This window comes from Ovis aries, chromosome 4, assembly GCF_016772045.2.
Source record: "Ovis aries strain OAR_USU_Benz2616 breed Rambouillet chromosome 4, ARS-UI_Ramb_v3.0, whole genome shotgun sequence".
Taxonomy (NCBI): domain Eukaryota; kingdom Metazoa; phylum Chordata; class Mammalia; order Artiodactyla; family Bovidae; genus Ovis; species Ovis aries.
In genome coordinates, this window is record NC_056057.1 from 33,544,056 (window position 1) to 33,563,906 (window position 19,851).

A 19,851-nucleotide genomic window follows, 5' to 3' on the forward strand; every position below is an offset into this window, starting at 1 on the left:
ATCACTTTCTAACACCGCACACAAAAATAAACTCAAAATGGATTAAAGATCTAAATGTAAGATCAGAAACTATAAAACTCCTAGAGGAGAACATAGGCAAAACACTCTCAGACATAAATCACAGCAGGATCCTCTATGATCCACCTCCCAGAATTCTGGAAATAAAAGCAAAAATAAACAAATGGGATCTAATTAAAATTAAAAGCTTCTGCACAACAAAGGAAACTATAAGCAAGGTGAAAAGACAGCCTTCTGAATGGGAGAAAATAATAGCAAATGAAGCAACTGACAAACAACTAATCTCAAAAATATACAAGCAACTTATGCAGCTCAATTCCACTCCAGTATTCTTGCTTGGAGAATCCCATAGACAGAGAAGCCTGGAGGGCTACAGTTCATGGGGTGGCAAAGAGTTGGACAGGACTGAGCGTCTAACACTTACTTATACTTACTGGTAAAAGCTTTTATATATACATAAATACATAAGTTGCTATGTCGTGTCCGACTCTGCGATTCCATGAACTGGCTCCTCTGTGCATCAGATTTCCCAAGGCAAGAATTTTGGAGTGGGTTGCTATTCCCTTCTCAGGGGATCGTCACAACCTAGTGATTGAACCTGGGTCCCTGGCTTGGCAGACAGATTGTTGCCACTGAGCCACCTGGGAAGTAGAATGGAGTAGAATCCAGAAATAGAGGCACAAAGATATGGTTGATTGGTTTTTTACTAAGATGAAAAGGCATTCACTGGTGAATTGATCATCTTTTTGAACAAATGGTGCTAGAACAACAGGATTCAGCTCAGTTCAGTCACTCAGTTGGGTCTGACTCTTTGCCACCCTATGGACTGGAGCACGCCAGGCTTCCCTGTCCATCACCAACTCCAGGGTTTCTGGCTCTAGATGAGTGATCACACCATCGTGGTTATCTGGGTTATGAAGACTTTTTTTGTATAGCTGTTTTGTGTATTCTTGACACCTCTTCTTAATATCTTCTGCTTCTGTTAGGTTCATATCATTTCTGTCCTTTATTGTTCCCATGTTTACATGAAATTTTCCCTTGGTATCTCTGATTTTCTTGAGATCTCTAGTCTTTCCCATTCTGTTGTTTTCCTCTGTTTCTTTGCATTGATCACTGAGGAAGGCTTTCTTATCTCTCCTTGCCATTCTTCGGAACTCTGCATTCAAATGAGTATATCTTTTCTTTTCTCCTTTGCCTTTCACTTCTTTTCTTTTCTCAGCTATTTGTAAGGCCTCCTCAGACCACCATTTTGCTTTTTTGCATTTCTTTTTCTTGGAGGTGGTCTTGATCACTGCCTCCTGTACAGTGTCACAAACCTCCATCCATAGTTCTATGTACAAAAAATGAACTTTGAGTTCTGCCTCATACCACATACAAGAATTAATTCAAAATGGATCATAGACTAAATGTAAAAACATAAAAACCATTAAAAACATAAAACATCTTGTTTAATTAGGCAAACAGATTTTAGGTAAAACAACCGAAGTGTAATCTGTGAAGCAAAAATAATGACATGTAGACCTCAGCAAAATTACTAACTTTTGTCCTCCAAAAGACATTTTTAAGAGAATAACACAAACTGTAGGCTGGGAGAAAATAGTTGCTAATCACATATTTGAGAAAGGGCTTATATCCAAAATATGCTAAGAACTATGAAAATTAATAATATTAAAACATCTAACCCAATTTAATAATGGGCAAAAGATTTGAACAGACCCTTCACCAATGAAAATATGCAAAAGGCATGTAACACACATGAAAACATGTTCAGTATCATTAGTTACTTGGGAAGTACAATTAAAACCACAGGCACTGCTGAACTCTATACCCATTTCTAGTAGGGATGTGGGGAAGTTGAAATATTGATGTGTTACTGGTGGGAATGCAGAATGGTTTCCCAAAAGCTAATTCTTTACTCAAGAGAAATAAAAACTTATCTTTACACAAAGATCTGTTTATAACAGCTGTATTCATAATCACTAAAAACTAGAAACAGCTCAGATCTCCTTCATGTGATGACTAGATAAACCAATACAATCCATACAAACTGAGAAAAAAAGGGAAAAAACATTTTCTCTGTACACAACAACCTTTATGAATGTCAGATGTATTATGCTAAGTGAGAGAAGTGAGACTTGGAAGGTCAGATACTGTATGCTTCCATTTGTATGACATTCTAGAAAAGACCAGACTGTCATGTCAGAGAAGAGGTTCAGTGATTATCAGGGATTAGTGACTAGAGATGTTGATGTTCATACTGTCAGCATGAAGGAGTTTTTTTGGGTCATAGAACTGTTATGTATCTTGTGATCATGGTTACATGATTGCTTGCATTTAAAAAATGCACAGAACTCGGCTTGCCAGGTGGTGCTGGTGGTAAAGAATGCACCTGCCAGTGCAGGAGGTGCAAGAGATGCAGGTTCGATCCTGGAGTAGGAATTGGCACCCCACCCAGGATTCTTGCCTAGAAAATTCCATGGGCAAAGGAGCCTGGCAGGCTACAGTCCATGAGGTCACAAGCAGTCGGACACAACCGAGAGACTGGGCACTCTGAATACCAACAGCAAACTTATTGTACATCAAAATATATATTTATAACTTCCTCTAGTTCTGTCAGTTCCCATTAAAACATTTTAAAATGGCAAAGATCCCACTCTTTCATTGTAATACTTAAAATTACCATTCCTTGATTCTTGGTTACCTTAGGAAATTGAGTAAGTTTCCTAACATAGTAGAAAGAAACCCCAAGGAAGATAGCCATCACCCCTTCACATTTTTTGTGGCTAAATATAACTCTTTATTGTTCCTCTGCTTTGGCAACAAGTCATAGTGTGAGTTCCCTGTACTTTTGCTGGAGCACATGCTTTAAACTTGACATTGCACATATGCCTTCCTCTTTTTTCTTTTTTCCCCTAATCTTCACACACACACACACACACACACACACACACACACACACACATGCACACGCACACCCTATTTATACCATTCATTCTTTTATTTAACAGTCCATCTAGATCCTCTGCTACCTTATGGGATACAAGGATTAATAAGACATGCTTTCACATGAAGTCAGTTCTGGAGGGCAAAGGGAAGGTACATTAACAAACAGTGATATAGATTAGTATGGTTGAGTCATAGTAGAAGTATTAACGAGCATGATGTAGCACAGAAGAGTGAATAATCCTTTCTGCCTTCTTGGGTCAGAGAGGGATCCATACAAGAAAAACATAAAACAGCCTCAAATAAAAATTTAAATTCATTTAAAAAATGTCATCTGTGACTTTGAGTGTAGTAGTGTATTGTAGACCGGACAGTTTAAGAAAAATATGAAATTTAGCAGTAAAGTGGTCAGAAACAATATTGAAAAAACATCTTGCAAACTTCAACTAGGTGATATGTAGGTGGGATATAGTGGTGAATTTTGTAAAGTTTATATGAAAAATAGCTGATTAAAATGAAAAAGCTCTGAGTATCATAGAGGACTAAACCCTATCAATTAGTAATATACTACTAATTAAAGAAAACAGGAACAAATATAGTGAGATACTATTGATATATCAAATGGCCAAATATAATGATACTATTGATGTATCAAATTTCCTATGAATTAATCTGCTAATTAAACTTCCTAACTTTGGGGTTGGTGACTCAGATTTTGCCTCAGTTCTCGACATTGTTCTCTACTACACTATGCGCAGAGAATCCTCTTTCTGCTTTTAAATTGCTGTGCTCTAGCCTTATTGTTCTCCTTTTTCTTGAGTAACCACACACTGCTGTCATAGAACACCATTGCACATCTCCATCTGAATGGTTAATTCCCCATCTTTTTTTAAAAACTGTTCATTGAAGTGTAAACCCTTCCAACATATTTTAAATTAGAACTCACCTCATCTCCTTTCACCTGCAGCATTCCTGACCTCTTTGCCCTGTCCTGCTTATTTTCTAAAGTCTTAACTTCTGACATATGTGATTTACTCATTATGATTATGTATTTTTTTTGCTTAAAAATTTTTTAATACATTTATTTTAATTGGAGGCTAATTACTTTACAATATTGTAGTGATTTTGCCATACATTGATATGAATCTGCCACGGGTGTACATGTGTTCCCCATACTGAACCCCCCTCCTGAGAGAGTATGTTATACAAAACTGTATTTCAGGTTATTAGGTGTTTTATGATTAAAGGGATTCTGAAAGAGAAAGCAAAGCTATGATAAAAGTATTAGAATAGAGTCAAACAAAATTGGCTGTCAGCTTTGACTCCACCCATTATAAATTCTGTGACCTTGGGCAAATTACTAAACACCTCTGATTAACTAAAAGTAAGGGATTTTTTTTGGTAACCTTTTTGTTCTTGTTTTCTTAAAATATAAATTTATTTATTTTAATTGGAGGCTAATTACTTTACAACATTGTATTGGTTTTGCCATACATCAGCATGAATCTGCCATGAGTGTACATGTGTTCCCCATCCTGAACACCCCTCCCTCCTCCCTCCCCATACCATCCCTCTGGGACATCCCAGTGCATCAGCCCCAAGCATCCTGTATCATGCATCGAACCTGGACTGGCGATTTGTTTCACATATGATATTATACCTGTTTCAATGCCATTTTCCCAATCATCTCACCCTCACCCTCTCCCACAGAGCCCAAAAGACTGTTCTATGCATCTGTGTCTCTTTTGCTGTCTCGCATACAGGGTTCTGGTTACCATCTTTCTAAATTCCATATATATGCGTTAATATACTGTATTTGTGTTTTTCCTGCTTGCTTACTTCACTCTGTATAATCAGCTTCAGTTTCATCCACCTCATTAGAACTGATTCGAATGTATTCTTTTTAATGGCTGAGTAATACTCCATAGTGTATATGTACCACAGCTTTCTTATCCATTCATCTGCTGATGGACATCTAGGTTGCTTCCATGTCCTGGCTGTTATAAACAGTGCTGTGGTGAACATTGGGGTACACGTGTCTCTTTCCATTCTGGTTTCCTTGGTGTGTATGCACAGCAGTGGGATTGTTGGGTCGTATGGCAGTTCTATTTCCAGTTTTTTAAGGAATCTCCACACTGTTCTCCATAGTGGCTGTACTAGTTTGCATTCCCCCCAACAATGTAAGAGGGTTCCCTTTTCTCCACACCCTCTCCAGCATTTATTGCTTGTACACTTTTGGATTGCAGTCATTCTGACTGGCGTGAAATGGTACCTCATTGTGGTTTTGATTTGCATTTCTCTGATAATGAGTGATGTTGAGCATCTTTTCATGTGTTTGTTAGCCATGTGTATGTCTTCTTTGGAGAAATGTCTATTTAGCTCTTTGGCCCGTTTTTTGAATGAGTCATTTATTTTTCTGGAATTGAGCTGCATAAGTTGCTTGTATATTTTTGAGATTAATTCTTTGTCCATTGCTTCGTTTGCTATTATTTACTCCCATTCTGAAGGACTGTCTTTTCACCTTGCTTATAGTTTCCTTTGTTGTGCAGAAGCTTTTAATTTTAATTAGGTCCCATTTGTTTATTTTTGCTTTTATTTCCAGTATTCTGGGAGGTGGATTATAGAGGATCCTGCTGTGATTTATGTTGGAGAGTGTGTTGCCTATGTTCTCCTCTAGGAATTTTATAGTTTCTGGTCTTACATTTAGATCTTTAATCCATTTTGAGTTTATTTTTTTGTATGGTGTTAGAAAGTGTTCTAGTTTCATTCTTTTACGAGTGGTTGACCAGTTTTCCCAGCACCACTTGTTAAAGAAATTGTCTTTTCTCCATTGTCTATTCTTGCTTCCTTTGTGGAAGATAAAGTGTCCATAGGTGCGTGGATTTATCTCTGGGCTATTTTTGTTCCATTGATCTAAATTTCTGTCTTTGTGCCAGTACCATACTGTCTTTGTAGTAGAGCCTGAAGTCAGGCAGGTTGATTCCTCCAGTTCCATTCGTCGTTCTCAAGATTGCTTTGGCTATTCGAAGTTTTTTGTATTTCCATACAAATTGCGAAATTATTTGTTCTAGCTCTGTGAAAAATACCGCTGGTAGCTTGATAGGGATTGCAATGAATCTATAGGTTGCTTTGGGTAGCATACTCATTTTCACTATATTGATTCTTCCGATCTATGAACAGGGTATATTTCTCCATCTATTAGTGTCCTCTTTGATTTCTTTCACCAGTGTTTTCTATATATAGGTCTTTAGTTTCTTTAGGCAGATATATTCCTGAGTATTTTATTCTTTTCATTGCAATGGTGAATGGAATTGTTTCCTTAATTTCACTTTCTGTTTTCTCATTGTTAGTGTATAGGAATGCAAGGGATTTCTGTGTGTTGATTTTATATCCTGCAACTTTACTATATCCATTGATTAGCTCTAGTACTTTTCTGGTGGAGTCTTTAGGGTTTTCTATGTAGAGGATCATGTCATCTGCAAACAGTGAGAGTTTTACTTCTTCTTTTCCAATCTGGATTCATTTCTTTTTCTGCTCTGAATGCTGTGGCCAAAACTTCCAAAACTATGTTGAATAGTAGTGGTGAGAGTGGGCACCCTTGTCTTGTTCCTGACTTTAGGGGAAATGCTTTCAATTTTTCACCATTGAGGATAATGTTTTCTGTGGGTTTGTCATATATGGCTTTTATTATGTTGAGGTATGTTCCTTCTATTCCTGCTTTCTGGAGAGTTTTTATCATAAATGGATGTTGAATTTTGTCAAAGGCTTTCTCTGCATCTATTGAGATAATCATATGGCTTTTATTTTTCAATTTGTTAATGTGTTGTATTACAGTGGTTGATTTGTGGATATTGAAGAATCCTTGCATCCCTGGGATAAAACCCACTTGGTCATGGTGTATGATCTTTTTAATGTGTTGTTGGATTCTGATTGCTAGAATTTTGTTAAAGGTTTTTACATTTATGGTCGTCTGTGATATTGGCCTGTAGTTTTCTTTTTTTGTGTCATCTTTGTCAGGTTTTGGTATTAGGGTGATGGTGGCCTCATAGAATGAGTTTGGAAGTTTCCCGTCCTCTGCAATTTTCTGGAAGAGTTTGAGGAGGATAGGTGTTAGCTCTTCTCTAACTTTTTGGTAGAATTCAGCTGTGAAGGCGTCTGGACCTGGGGTTTTGTTTGCTGAAAGATTTCTGATTACAGTTTCAATTTCCATGCTTGTGATTGTCTGTTATGATTTTTTATTTCTTCTGGTTCAGTTTTGAAAAGTTGTACTTTTCTAAGAATTTGTCCATTTCTTCCATGCTGTCCATTTTATTGGCATATAATTGCTGATAGTAGTCTCTTATGATCCTTTGTATTTCTGTGTTGTCTGTTGTGATCTCTCCATTTTCATTTCTAATTTTATTGATTTGATATTTCTCCCTTTGTTTCTTGATGAGTTTGGCTAATGGTTTGTCAATTTTATTTATCATCTCAAATAACCAGCTTTTGGCTTTGTTGATTTTTGCTATTGTCTCTTTGGTGTCTTTTGCGTTTATTTCTGCCCTTTTAAGATTTCTTTCCTTCTACTAACCTTGGGGTTCTTCATTTCTTCCTTTTCTAGTTGCTTTAGTTGTAGAGTTAGGTTATTTATTTGAATTTTTTCTTGTTTCTTGAGGTATGCCTGTATTGCTATGAACCTTCCCCTTAGCACTGCTTTTACAGTGTCCCACAGGTTTTGGGTTGTTGTGTTTTCATTTTCATTGTTTCTATGCATATTTTGATTTCTTTTTGATTTCTTCTGTGATTTGTTGGTTATTCAGCAGCGTGTTGTTCAGCCTCCATACGTCAAATTTTTAATAGTTTTTCTCCTGTAATTGAGATCTAATCTTACTGCATTGTGGTCAGAAAAGATGCTTGGCATGATTTCAGTTTTTTTGAATTTACTAAGGCTAGATTTACAGCCCAGAATGTGATCTATCCTGGAGAAGGTTCCGTGTGTCCTTGAGAAAAAGGTGAAATTCATTGTTTTGGGGTGAAATGTCCTATAGATATCAATTAGGTCTAACTGGTCTATTGTATCATTTAAAGTTTGTGTTTCCTTGTTAATTTTCTGTTTAGCTGATCTATCCATAGGTGTGGGTGGGGCATTTAAGTCTCCCACTGTCATTGTGTTACTGTTAATTTCCCCTTTCATACTTGTTAGCCTTCATCTTACATATTGCCGTGCTCCTATGTTGGGTGCATATATATTTATAATTGTTATATCTTCTTGGATTGATCCTTTGATCATTATGTAGTGTCCTTCTTTGCCTCTTTTCACAGCCTTTGTTTTAAAGTCTATTTTATCTGATATGAGTATAGCTACTCCTGTTTTCTTTTGGTCTCTATTTGTGTGGAATATCTTTTCCAGCCCTTCACTTTCAGTCTGTATGTGTCTCTTGTTTTGAGATGGGTCTCTTGTAGACAACATATATAGGGGTCTTGTTTTTGTATCCATTCAGGCAGTCTTTGTCTTTTAGTTGGGGCATTCAACCCATTTATGTTTAAGGTAATTATTGATAAGTATGATCCTGTTGCCATTTACTATGTTGTTTGGGGTTCGAGTTTATACTCCCTTTCTGTGTTTCCTGTCTAGAGAAGATCTTTTAGCATCTGTTGGAGAGCTGGTTTGGTGGTTTTGAATTCTCTCAGCTTTTGCTTGTCTGTAAAGCTTTTGATTTCTCCTTCATATTTGAATGAGATCCTTGCTGGGTACAGTACTCTGGGCTGTAGGTTATTTTCTTTCATCACTTTAAGTATGTTTTGCCATTTCTTCCTGGCCTGAAGAGTTTCTATTGAAAAATCAGCTGTTATCCTTATGGGAATCCCCTTGTGTGTTATTTGTTGTTGTTCCCTTGCTGCTTTTAATATTTGTTCTTATGTTTAATCTTTGTTAATTTGATTAATTTGCGTCTTGGGGTATTTCACCTTGGGTTTATCCTGTTTGGGACTCTCTGGGTTTCTTGGACTTGGCCGATTATTTCCTTCCCCATTTAGGGAAGTTTTCAACTGTTATCTCCTCAAGTATTTTGTCATTGTCTTTCTTTTTGTCTTCTTCTTCTGAGACTCCTATGATTCGAATGTTGGGGCCTTTCATATTGTCCTCGAGGTCTCTTGAGATTGTCCTCATTTCTTTTAATTTGTTTTTCTTTTTTCCTCTCTGATTCATTTATTTCTACCTTTCTATTTTCTACTTCACTAATCCTATCTTCTGCCTCCGTTATTCTACTATTTGTTCCCTCCAGAGTGTTTTTGATATCATTTATTGCATTATTCATTATATATTGACTCTCTTTTATTTCTTCTAGGTCCTTGTTAAACCCTTGCATCTTCTCAATCCTTGTCTCCAGGCTATTTATCTGTAATTCCATTTTGTTTTCCAGATTTTGGATCATTTTCACTATCATTATTTGGAATTCTTTATCAGGTAGATTCCCTATCTCTTCCTCGTTTGTTTGGTTTGTTGGGCATTTTTCCTGTTCCTTTGCCTACCTCGGTCTCTTCATCTTGTTTATATTGCTGTGTTTGGGGTGGCCTTTCTGTATTCTGGCAGCTTGTGGAGTTCTCTTTATTGTGGAGTTCCCTCACTGTGGGTGGGGTTGTATCAGTGGCTTGTCAAGGTTTCTTGGTTAGGGAAGCTTGTGTCAGTGTTCTGGTGGGTGCAGCTGGATTTCTTCTCTCTGGAGTGCAATGAAGTGTCCAGTAATGAGTTATGAGATGTCAGTGGGTTTGGAGTGACTTTGGGCAGCCTGTATATTGGAGCTCAGGGCTGTGTTCCTGTGTTGCTGGAGAATTTGCATGGTATGTCTTGCTCCGGAACTTGTTGGCCCTTGGATGGTGCTTGGTTCAGTGTAGGTATGGAGGTGTTTGATGAGCTCCTATTGATTAATGTTCCCTGGATTCAGGAGTTCTCTGGTGTTCTCAGGATTTGGACTTAAGCCTCCTGCTTCTGGTTTTCTGTTTTATTTTTATGGTAGCCTCAAGTTTTCTCCATCTATACAGCGTTGTTCATAAAACATCTAGATTAAAGATGAAACGTTTCTCCACAGTGAGGGATAGCCACAGAGGTTCACAGAGTTACATGGAGAAGAGAAGAGGGAGGAGGGAGATAGAGGTGACCAGGATGAGATGAAGTGGAATCAAAAGAGGAGAGAGCAAGCTAGCCAGTAATCACTTCCTTATGTATGCTCCACAGCCTGGACTGCTCAGAGATGCTGACGGAGTTATACAGAGAAGAGAAGAGGGAGAGAGGAGATAGAGGTGGCCAGGAGGATAAGGGGGGGAATCAAAAGGAGCGAGACAGATCCAGCCAGTAATCAGTTCCTTAAGTGTTCTTTACCATCTGGAACACACAAAGAGATTCACAGAGTTGGGTAGAGAAGAGAAGCGGGAGGGAGGAGATAGAGGTGACTTGGTGGAGAACTGTTCTCTCCAAAGGGGGAGAGAACAGTCAAGCTAGTAATCTTGCTCCCAAATAAAAATGGGTACTGAAGATTGGGTTCTTAAAGGTACAAAGTTGATAAGAAATACCAAAATGCAAAGATTAAAAATCTAGAATAGAGGTTGGATTTTCAAAAATACAATATTAAAGAAAAAGGAAAAAAAATCACAAAAGTTATAAAAAATATATATATGAAGTTTGCTTTAAAAAATAGGGTCCCTCTTTTTTTTTTTTTTGCAAAGTAATAGTAGGTTACAATGGAGAAGGCAATGGCACCTCATTCCAGTACTCTTGCCTAGAAAATCCCATGCATGGAGGAGTCTGGTAGGCTGCAGTCTGTGGGGTTGCTAAGAGTCAGACACGACTGAGCGACTTCACTTTCACCTTTCACTTTCATGCTTTGGAGAAGGAAATGGCAACCCACTCCAGTGTTCTTGCCTGGAGAATCCCAGGGATGGTGGAGCCTGATGGGCTGCTGTCTGTGGGGTCACACAGAGTCTGACACAACTGAAGCGACTTAGCAGCAGCAGCAATGGCAGCAGAGGACTTAAAAAAAAATTAAAGAATGATAGTAAAAATAATAAAAATATATCTAGGACTTTCTCTGGTGGTGTTGTGGGTAGTGTGGGGTCAGTTCATTTTTGGATAGTTCCTTGGTCTGGCTTATATTTCTCAGAATCTATCGGCCCCTTCCTATGTAGTCAGTACTAACTACAGGGTTGTAATCTATTGCACTGTCACTTCCAAGGCGGTTCCCTCTGTTTTAGCTTCTTCTGTTTGCTGGTATCTTCAGTGTCTAATTTCTGTCATGGCCCAAGGGGGCGGTGGTGGACACTTTTTTAGGGCTACTTGTTCAGTTGCGCTGTGGGGAGGGAGGGATGCTGCAAACAAATAACACTGGCATGTGCTCGCAGTATCTCGGCCACACTGGGCCTGCCCCCGCTCACGGCGTGTGTGCTTTTTCTGTCTACACTGCTTAGGTTCCAGGTTGCTCTGCTGGGAACTGTCTGAGGCCGGCCCTGGGTTGTATGGACTTCCCAGGTCTAAGCTTCTCAGATTCAGGTACTCGGGTAGTCTTCAGAGGTGCAGACTTGGTTGGGCCTGCGTTTTGTGCCCTTCCCAGGTCCGAGCAGCTCAGGTGACCAGGCGTTTGGCAAGCACGGTTGCTGCGACTTACCACCTAGCCCGTCTCTGCCGCTCGGTTTTCTGGGTGTACAACTGGCGTACCTTCTCAAGTGGACGTTGACCGTCCAGAATCCCAAGAAGTCTTGGTTAGCAACGAAGCCTTCTTGCAGTTTGGTAGATAATGCCTCTCTGGGGCTGTGATTGCCCCCTATCGGCCCTGGCTGCCCTCGTCTGCCTGTCACCGGAGGGTGATGGGCCGGTCTGCAGCTGGCTAGCTCTGCTCGGTCGTTTGTTCTGTAAGCGGGCCTGGCGGTGTCTTAGGTTAAGGCTTTTCATGTGGTAGTTATCCCACAGTAGTTATCCCACAGTAGTTAACCCTTGGGTTTGCTATCCCAAGTTAGTTCCCTCAGATTGCCCTCGGGGCATTCAGGCCCAGTCCTTATCCTAAGCAATGCAGCCCGCGCCTCCCTGCCCAGCCCCCGCTTGCTAGTGGCGGATACAGGCATCTGCGCTGCTTCTCTGCTGGGGGAGTTACCGTTGGGCATGTAATCTGTGGGGTTTAATTATTTATTTATTTTTCTTCCTGGTTATGTTGCCCTCTGTGGTTCCAAGGCTCGCCACATACTCGGCAGTGAGAGTGTTTCCTGGTGTTCGGAAACTTCTCTAAGACTGCCTTCCCAGGGTGGAGCTCCATCCCTACCTCTTTGTCTGTCTTTTTATCTTTTTTATTTTTTCCTACCTCCTCTCGAAGACAATGGGCTGCTTTTCTGGGTGCCTGATGTCCTCTGCTGGCATTCAGAAGTTGTTTTGTGGAATTTTCTCAGCGTTCAAATGTTCTTTTGATGAATTTGTGGGGGAGAAAGTCGTTTCCCCGTCTTGTTCATCCGCCATCTTCATGATTATTGTTTATTGTATTCCTTTACCTCTGCTAAAGTATAAGCTTCGTTAGGCTAAAGATCTTTGTTTCATTCATTGACATCACCTATATTTCTGAAACAGTGCTTGGGATATGGTAGGCACATAGTGAATATTCGTTGAAAAACAGAACTCTTGAGAAATTTCCACTTGATCCCCTGAGTACTAATTTCTGGGCTGTTTTTTTGGTTTTGTTTTTTTCTGTGATAGCACCTGGATTTAGACTCTTAAAATAAGGTAGAATGTCTGTGACTTGACATTTTAGAATTTGTGCTATCCAGTTGAACTGTTATGATACCTAAGCATTGTTCAGGAACACTGGCTTGAACCTCAAAGCTCTTCCTGACTTAAATAATAAATAGTTACCTCCCCATGAGGCCACCTTTTGAAGTGTGGTGTAAGCACTATTAGAAACAGTGGTAAAGATAAACCTCTCCATTTGGCTCTTGAATTTTCTTTGTTCATTTTTGATAGTTTTCCAACTTTTGAGTCTTTGTACATAAAATGAGACTTGAATTGTTTCTGCAGTAACATTTGAATACAACTCACCCAAATAAAACTCACCTACTCAGGCCAGAAAAACATGATGTAAGAAAAGAAAGTGGCTCTGAAGGTTGCCAAAGTTTGGCTTTTAGACAATGAACAAGGACACTCTGTTCTTGGAATGTACTTCCATGATATACTTGGAAATGTAGGAAACCTTCAGCAGATTTTGTATCTCAGAAAATCATAACATTCAAACATTCTTGAAACATCCAGGGTTATATGTAGATGGTTATTTTCGTTCAATGTCTTGAGTTGTCTGCCAGGCTCCTCTGTCCATGGGATTTCCCAGGCAAGAATACTGGAGTGGGTTGCCATTTCCTTCTCCAGGGGATCCTCCTGACCCGGGGTTTGAACCTGCATTGACAGGCAGATCTTTACCACTGGGCCATGGAGGGAGACCCTTAAATTGTATAGGAAATAAAATTAACCTCTATGTAGGACAGTAAATTTAAAGTTCAAGTAGTAAATAAGCAGCTATGTAGAGTCTGAAAACAGAGAACTTCAATTTGTAAGTATGGTTTAAAAAATGTGACTGGAAACATTGAAGTATCACTCAAGTTTCCTTTTCTTCATATATCTTTTTTGATTAAAAACATATTCCTATACTTTTATGTATTCCTAAGCTTATAGCCCTTATCATTTCTTGTTTTCCTGATGCCTTTTGAAAAACCTCTTTCTTCATTTTAAGATTTTATCCCATAAAGGCCATGTGGACTATTTGACTTTGTTTATATTCTTGTTAATGTTCTACTGTGTTTTTAAAAAAAGGGAAGAAAGGAAGAAAATGATGAAGCTCTAGCACGATTCCTTAATTTAACCCCTTTCTGTGTATGTATGCTTCCGTCTTCTTGGACTGTCAGTTGTTCTCTGTCTTCCCTTTTACTCCTACTTCACGTAAAAATGACGAGAGGTCCACATATAAAACCTTAGAAGTATCAATAAAACCTTCCAGAAATCCCAGATATAACTGCAGCTAGCAACTTTCTGTATATCTATCATATCTGAATATGTATACATAGACAATATTTGTATTTTCTTTGTTATGACCTGTGTTTTGCCATTAGTCATGCTAGATTTTTCCACATCATTTTGTTTTATGAGCATTTAAAGACTTGAGATTAAATTCCTATAACATAAAGTTCACTATTTTAACCAACGTAAAGTGTACAATATACTGGATTTTAGTATATGCACAGTGTTGTGCGACTATCACTGCTGTCAGTTCCAGGACATTTTCATTATATTATAAAAGAACCTCTGTATCCGCTGAGCAATCACTTCCTTTACTCTCCCCAACCCCCACACCCCATTTCCTAGAAACCACTAATATACTTTTGGTCCTTATGGATTTGCTTCTGCACATTTCATGTAAATGAAGTCATAAAATGTGTGGCTTTTATGTTTGGCTTCTTTAATTTAGCATGTTTTCAAGGCTAATTCTTCTTGTACAGCTACCAGAACTTCATTCCTTTTAGTGGCTGAATAATGTTCCATTCTATAAATATACCACATTTTGTGTATTTATTATTCATTTAATGGACATTTAGATTGTTTTCATTTTTTTTTCTACAGCAACAGTCCTATTATAATAGTACTGTTATGAAAAGTCATGTACAGGTTTTTGAGCATCTGTCTTCTCTTGTTTATATTGCCATTTCATTTTAAACATATATATAATATTCAGTTGTATAAATGCACCATAATTAATGTCATATTTACTTATCAAAATTTTTTACCAAATTTCTCTTTCATAAACATGCTGTCATATATCACTGAAAAAAAGTTCAGTTTTCTAATTCTTGAAAATTGTTTTCTATTAAAGATAGTAGCTAATGCATTCTTAGAATAGTAATTACTGAAATTAAAGGGTATGCACATTATGATATATATGTATTATGTTTAATGTATGTTGCTATATTATCTATCATCTCTCAGGTTGTAGAACAATAGTATATATGGTTATTTTCTCATATGCTCATTATACTATTATATTACTATTTTTAATTTGGTAAGGGGTAAATATTTTTGGTCTTCTGCTAATATGAAATATATACAACATTTTGTTATTTTAATTTGTTTTTATTTACAAATGAGATTGAATGTATGTGAGATTGAATGTATGTTCATGTTTACTCATCTCTTTTCCTAACTTCCAGATTATGACTTATTTGTTTTGTGGAATAACTTTTTAAATTAGTCTAGAATAAAGAATTAATTATGTATATTATGTGGAACTCATTATTTTATAGCCCATTTTGATCAATGACTTTTTTCTCCCTTGATACTTGTCTTCTTATATAATTATTATTGGTAGTTTATTATTTTATTCTTATGTTTCACTTGAAAGTTTATTTCTGTTTTGAAACATCTGAAATATTTTTCTTGTCTTAGTTTCATACTGTATATGGTTTTGAATGTTTAAAATTCTGAAACACACAATGGCCACATAGTTGGTGATTTGCTCCTGTTTGAAGCTATGGGATTGTCATACTACTCTTAATTAGTGTTATTTATTTTCAGTGTTTTTAGGTGAAGAGCAAGAAAGATATCTCAAGTTTTTATATTTATTTGGAGACAGGACCAAAACAGTTTTTATATTTTAGAACCAAACCATAATTTTCAAGGAATTTTTAACTTTCACATTTAAACATTTTCTTATTTACAGAAGGAGAGGTTTATTAATGGTTTTAAACCTGGTTACCCTTGGAAAGTTTTTCAAGTTCATTTTTTGTGAACTTCTCTTCAAAAGTCCTTCAAATGAAAGAATTACAATTTAGAGTTGGGTTCTGAGAAGGGAGTACAACATGGGAGAAAGCATTATGAAATGACTTATTAAATAATAGCTACTATCGATAGAATTGCCTAGGATATTTTGTGTGTGTGTGTGTTTTTAATATAGGATAGAGTTTAAAAAGTTTGTGATTCTAATAGGTAGTCCAGTTCTTGGAGTTAGCAGGAAATGATGGTTTCTGATGGTAATTCATGTTTGTGTTTGTTTACCTGTGTCTGTAGTCCTTTGAGTCTCTGCCAGAAAAATAATAGGACATTCCCAGTTGGATCTTATGAGTTTTGCAAGTTAGCCTAGAGCTACTTGTAATTATCAAATCATATTTGGTTTATTTTCAGTAATGGAAAGTTTTTTCTTGGTAAAATTTTTTTACATAATTTCAACAGTCTAGATCATTTAATGCTCAGATATTGCTCATTTAAAGGAAGTAAATATTTCTCATATTGTAGAAAAGGGAAAATATTGCACAATGGACTTTCATTCATTTTTGGAGAGCATCATAATTTCAGTTCCTACATTTTTCTGATTTTCTAATTTCCATGAGTTGTTCTTACATATGATCTAATATTTTTATTTGGTTAAAATTCTTCCTATATTTTTTTTCTTTAAAGTCACTATGAGTTATCAAATGTAAAGTATTTGCATAATTTTGTATGTAAATATTGCGTCACTGAGTGATTTTCTCTTACATCCAAATACATAGTTAAATATTCAAAATTTCAAGCAATACAAACTTGAACATTATTAGTATTAATGACAGAATAGAGTATGTTCTATCTGGTATTCCCAGTTTAAAAAGAAAACTTGTGAAAATTCTGACTTACTGTCTGATCATGGATTATCAGTCTTGTTATTTGCCTTATAAATGGCAATCAATTTACAAATCTATCTAGGGATCTTTTCAGGAATCCATCTTTAATTACATAAAAGTAAAATCTTCTACTTGTATCCTTATTAGAAAAGTATACACACACAGAGAGAAAATAAGACTAAACACAGCAGAGGCAAAGGGTCACGTTTTACATAGTTGTTAGCATCTGTCAGACTTTATCAGTCATGATAACGTAGCTCAGTCATCAAAGGAATCAAATAGAAAGCTAAAGTTGTAACAAGGGCTAACATGAAAAAAGGGAAGAATAAATGTATTTATGGATTAGTATTACATTCAGTCTTATCACCAAGGCTGATTGATTTGTTTAAAGCAGTAGTCTTTTCTGTATGGTGGCCATTTTCCACATTAATATAAAGACTATAAAGTTGATTTACTTACAGTTATTTGTATTTGAAAAGTATCTACTTTCCAAGTCAGAAAATACTATATCTTCAGTATAATTAAGCATCCTGTTATTGTGTATCCATTTCTGAGTAGATTCTTCTTTTGGATAAAATTTTAGAAACTAGTACCTAGTATCACCATATATTATATAATTATAATGGTCCATTTGTATGATTTTTGTTCTTGAACAAAACATTTTCAGTTTGTTTGATTTAAATATTTGGTCTTGTCTCATCTGTCCTAACATTATATTTAATGTTAAATATATAACATTATATATATGTAATAAATTTGAATATATACTATTACATATTAGTTACATATGAAATGTGTAACATAAATTACATGTGAAATATGTAAATAAATTTTATGTATTTGCATATTAATATACCTATATTCTTGTTCAGGTATATCATGTATGTATTATATCTTTTATATATTATAAATAATTTAAATAAAATATATAAATAAATATTATCATATACTTTAAAACAAAAAGTTTTAATTTCAATTGAAAATGAGAATGTTTTCTACTAACAAGCCACTCCTTGAGCCACTTTGAAATAATGTAAGCTTTGCCATTCATATATATATATATATATATATAGGCACCATCTAAGATAAGGATTTATATTTTATATGAAAAATAGTTACCCCATTCACACTCTGTGTTTACTGCGCCATTATTTTTCCCATTTATGAGACTGTAGGAAGAACTCACGTTCAACCAGGAAAGCCAGTCGACTGATTCTCTCCTCTGTCAGATCTTGTCTACAGCTGAAGGAGTAGATGAGCATGAGGATGCAGGGAACAAATGTGCTGGGTCTAGGTGGGCGCTCTCTGGGCCTCACCTTTCCATCTACAGAACGAGATGGGTGCTGAACTGTGACTACAGATAATTGGAATCTGGTGGATTGTCTTTTGGTCTGGATACTTCTGGTTGCTTATAAGTGACCTCGTGAGATATTAAATTATGATCAAAGCAATTAATGCCTGCAAATAAGTGGAAATGTTTTAGTTGTTAAAATTGTCAGATGGTGTTCCACAGCCAGAATCAAAATATTATGCATAACCAGGTCATAAAGGCTAACATGTTAATAGCTGAAAAAAATCCTAAAGTATAAATTGAGCTTCATAATAGATTCAGTAGTTGTTTCCTATTTTGTACTGGGGATTGATTAAACCGTGACATAAATCTGAAGATGATGAATCTTACTCGAGACTTTTTTTTAAAAATAAAATTATTTTAAGCACAGTTTCCCTGAAAATTGTTTTTACTTTGATAACTTTTTGATTATGTAAATGACTATAGATAAGATACACTACTTTCAAGGCAGAGCTAGTAAACGTGGTTTAAACATTAAAAATTGGTGTTCTTAACATTTTCAACGAAAAGCATTCTGTTCTGATTTACATTTAATGCAGAGAGATTTTCATTTTGTTTGTTGTAGAAAGAGCATTCAACTTTAATATAGACTTCAAGTAGGGTACCTTTGGTTATAGATCCTTTTGGATATGTTTCCAATTTAATATTTGTTTCCAGTGATGCAAATGGATGTAGGAGGATAGAGCTGAATAGTAGAAACATAGACGTAGCCAATAGCACAACTATATATATCTCCTTCCTTTTACTTTTTTATGCATTACTGACCGTGTTTGGTTGCTTGCTTCTGTTTAGTTTCATAAAAGGTCTAAGTATTTGGAAAGGTGTGGGACCATGTCCTGTTGGAATTTCAGTGTTTGCTTATGAAAGAAGATACCATCTGTGGGGAGTATGACTTCAGAAATTTGACTTTGGAGTGTTCCTGTGTAATTCTACTGGGAATTGCCAAAAAACATAGGCAAGAATTTATAGTACTTTTCCAGATGGTGATTGTTAAACAATAATTGGAAGCTGTAGAAAAAACAGTGTTTTTGCATAAAGTAGGCATTTAGTCAACATTGGTTAAACTAAGGATTATTTTACAGAATAATTAAGTGCTGTTCTCATAATTCAGAAAAAATTATGCAAACTTTATCTCTTCTTAAACCAATAAAAGAGAGAACTTCCCCTTAAAATGAATTTTATAACTTTTTGAAAAGTTTAACAGTAAAAAGAACATTTATTTTTAAAGTTAACTTTCTGAGTCATATAGTTCAATAAGTGAGCAACTTTCCTAGCCATTTGTATACATTCTGAGGTGCAAGGCTAGCAAATTCAGCAGGCTTCTTGCTCATTTTGCATTCTTTCATTATCAGCTTGTTATGTTTGGGGAGCAGTAATGGAGATGAAAATAAACAGGGAACAGTAGCTTCTCTCTTTCGTAACTGACACACCGCAGCCTCTCCAACAGAATAGGCTACAAGAGACCAGTTTGATATCCATGCTGAGTAGAGCCCCTGTTCATCTTAATTGAGTTCATCGTATATAATAAGTTTGAGTGGTGTTTACTGCATCAGGATTACTTGTAGCTATCTTATTGGGGCTGTTCAGTTTGCTTTTGTAAACTTCATGTCAGGTTTCTCAAATATCTCTGTGTTGTTGTTTATTTTTTTTAAAGAGAGTTCCCAAAGTTGCCGGTGGCTGTCTCATCTGCAAATACCTCTCCAAGGTACTCTATGCTGGTGATGTCTCCCGCCACTGAGCTGCGCGGGAGCATGGAATTGACTTACTGGGGAGGGCTGTATCAGTTAAGTGATCTTTCTTAGTACATTGCATGGGTTTTGCAAAGCTTTCTACTTTTGTTAATCTAGAGGGCAGAACTGTGCTTACGCTGACTTTTAAATTAAAAGCTTTTTGTT

The 19,851-nt window shown here is 36.5% G+C and overlaps 1 protein-coding gene across 4 annotated transcripts in view; it reads left to right on the plus strand.

Annotated features, from left to right (window-relative positions):
* RUNDC3B (RUN domain containing 3B) overlaps positions 1–19,851 on the plus strand; it is a 175,207-nt gene that overhangs the window by 44,601 nt on the left and 110,755 nt on the right. For 2 of the 4 annotated variants that reach the window (XM_042249155.1, XM_042249156.1), the window contains exon 3: positions 19,611–19,661. The exons of the other annotated variants lie outside the window; for them this stretch is intronic. In XM_042249155.1, the coding sequence (XP_042105089.1) occupies positions 19,611–19,661 (51 nt within the window). The remainder of the gene's footprint in view (positions 1–19,610; positions 19,662–19,851) is intronic. 4 annotated transcript variants of the gene reach the window in all.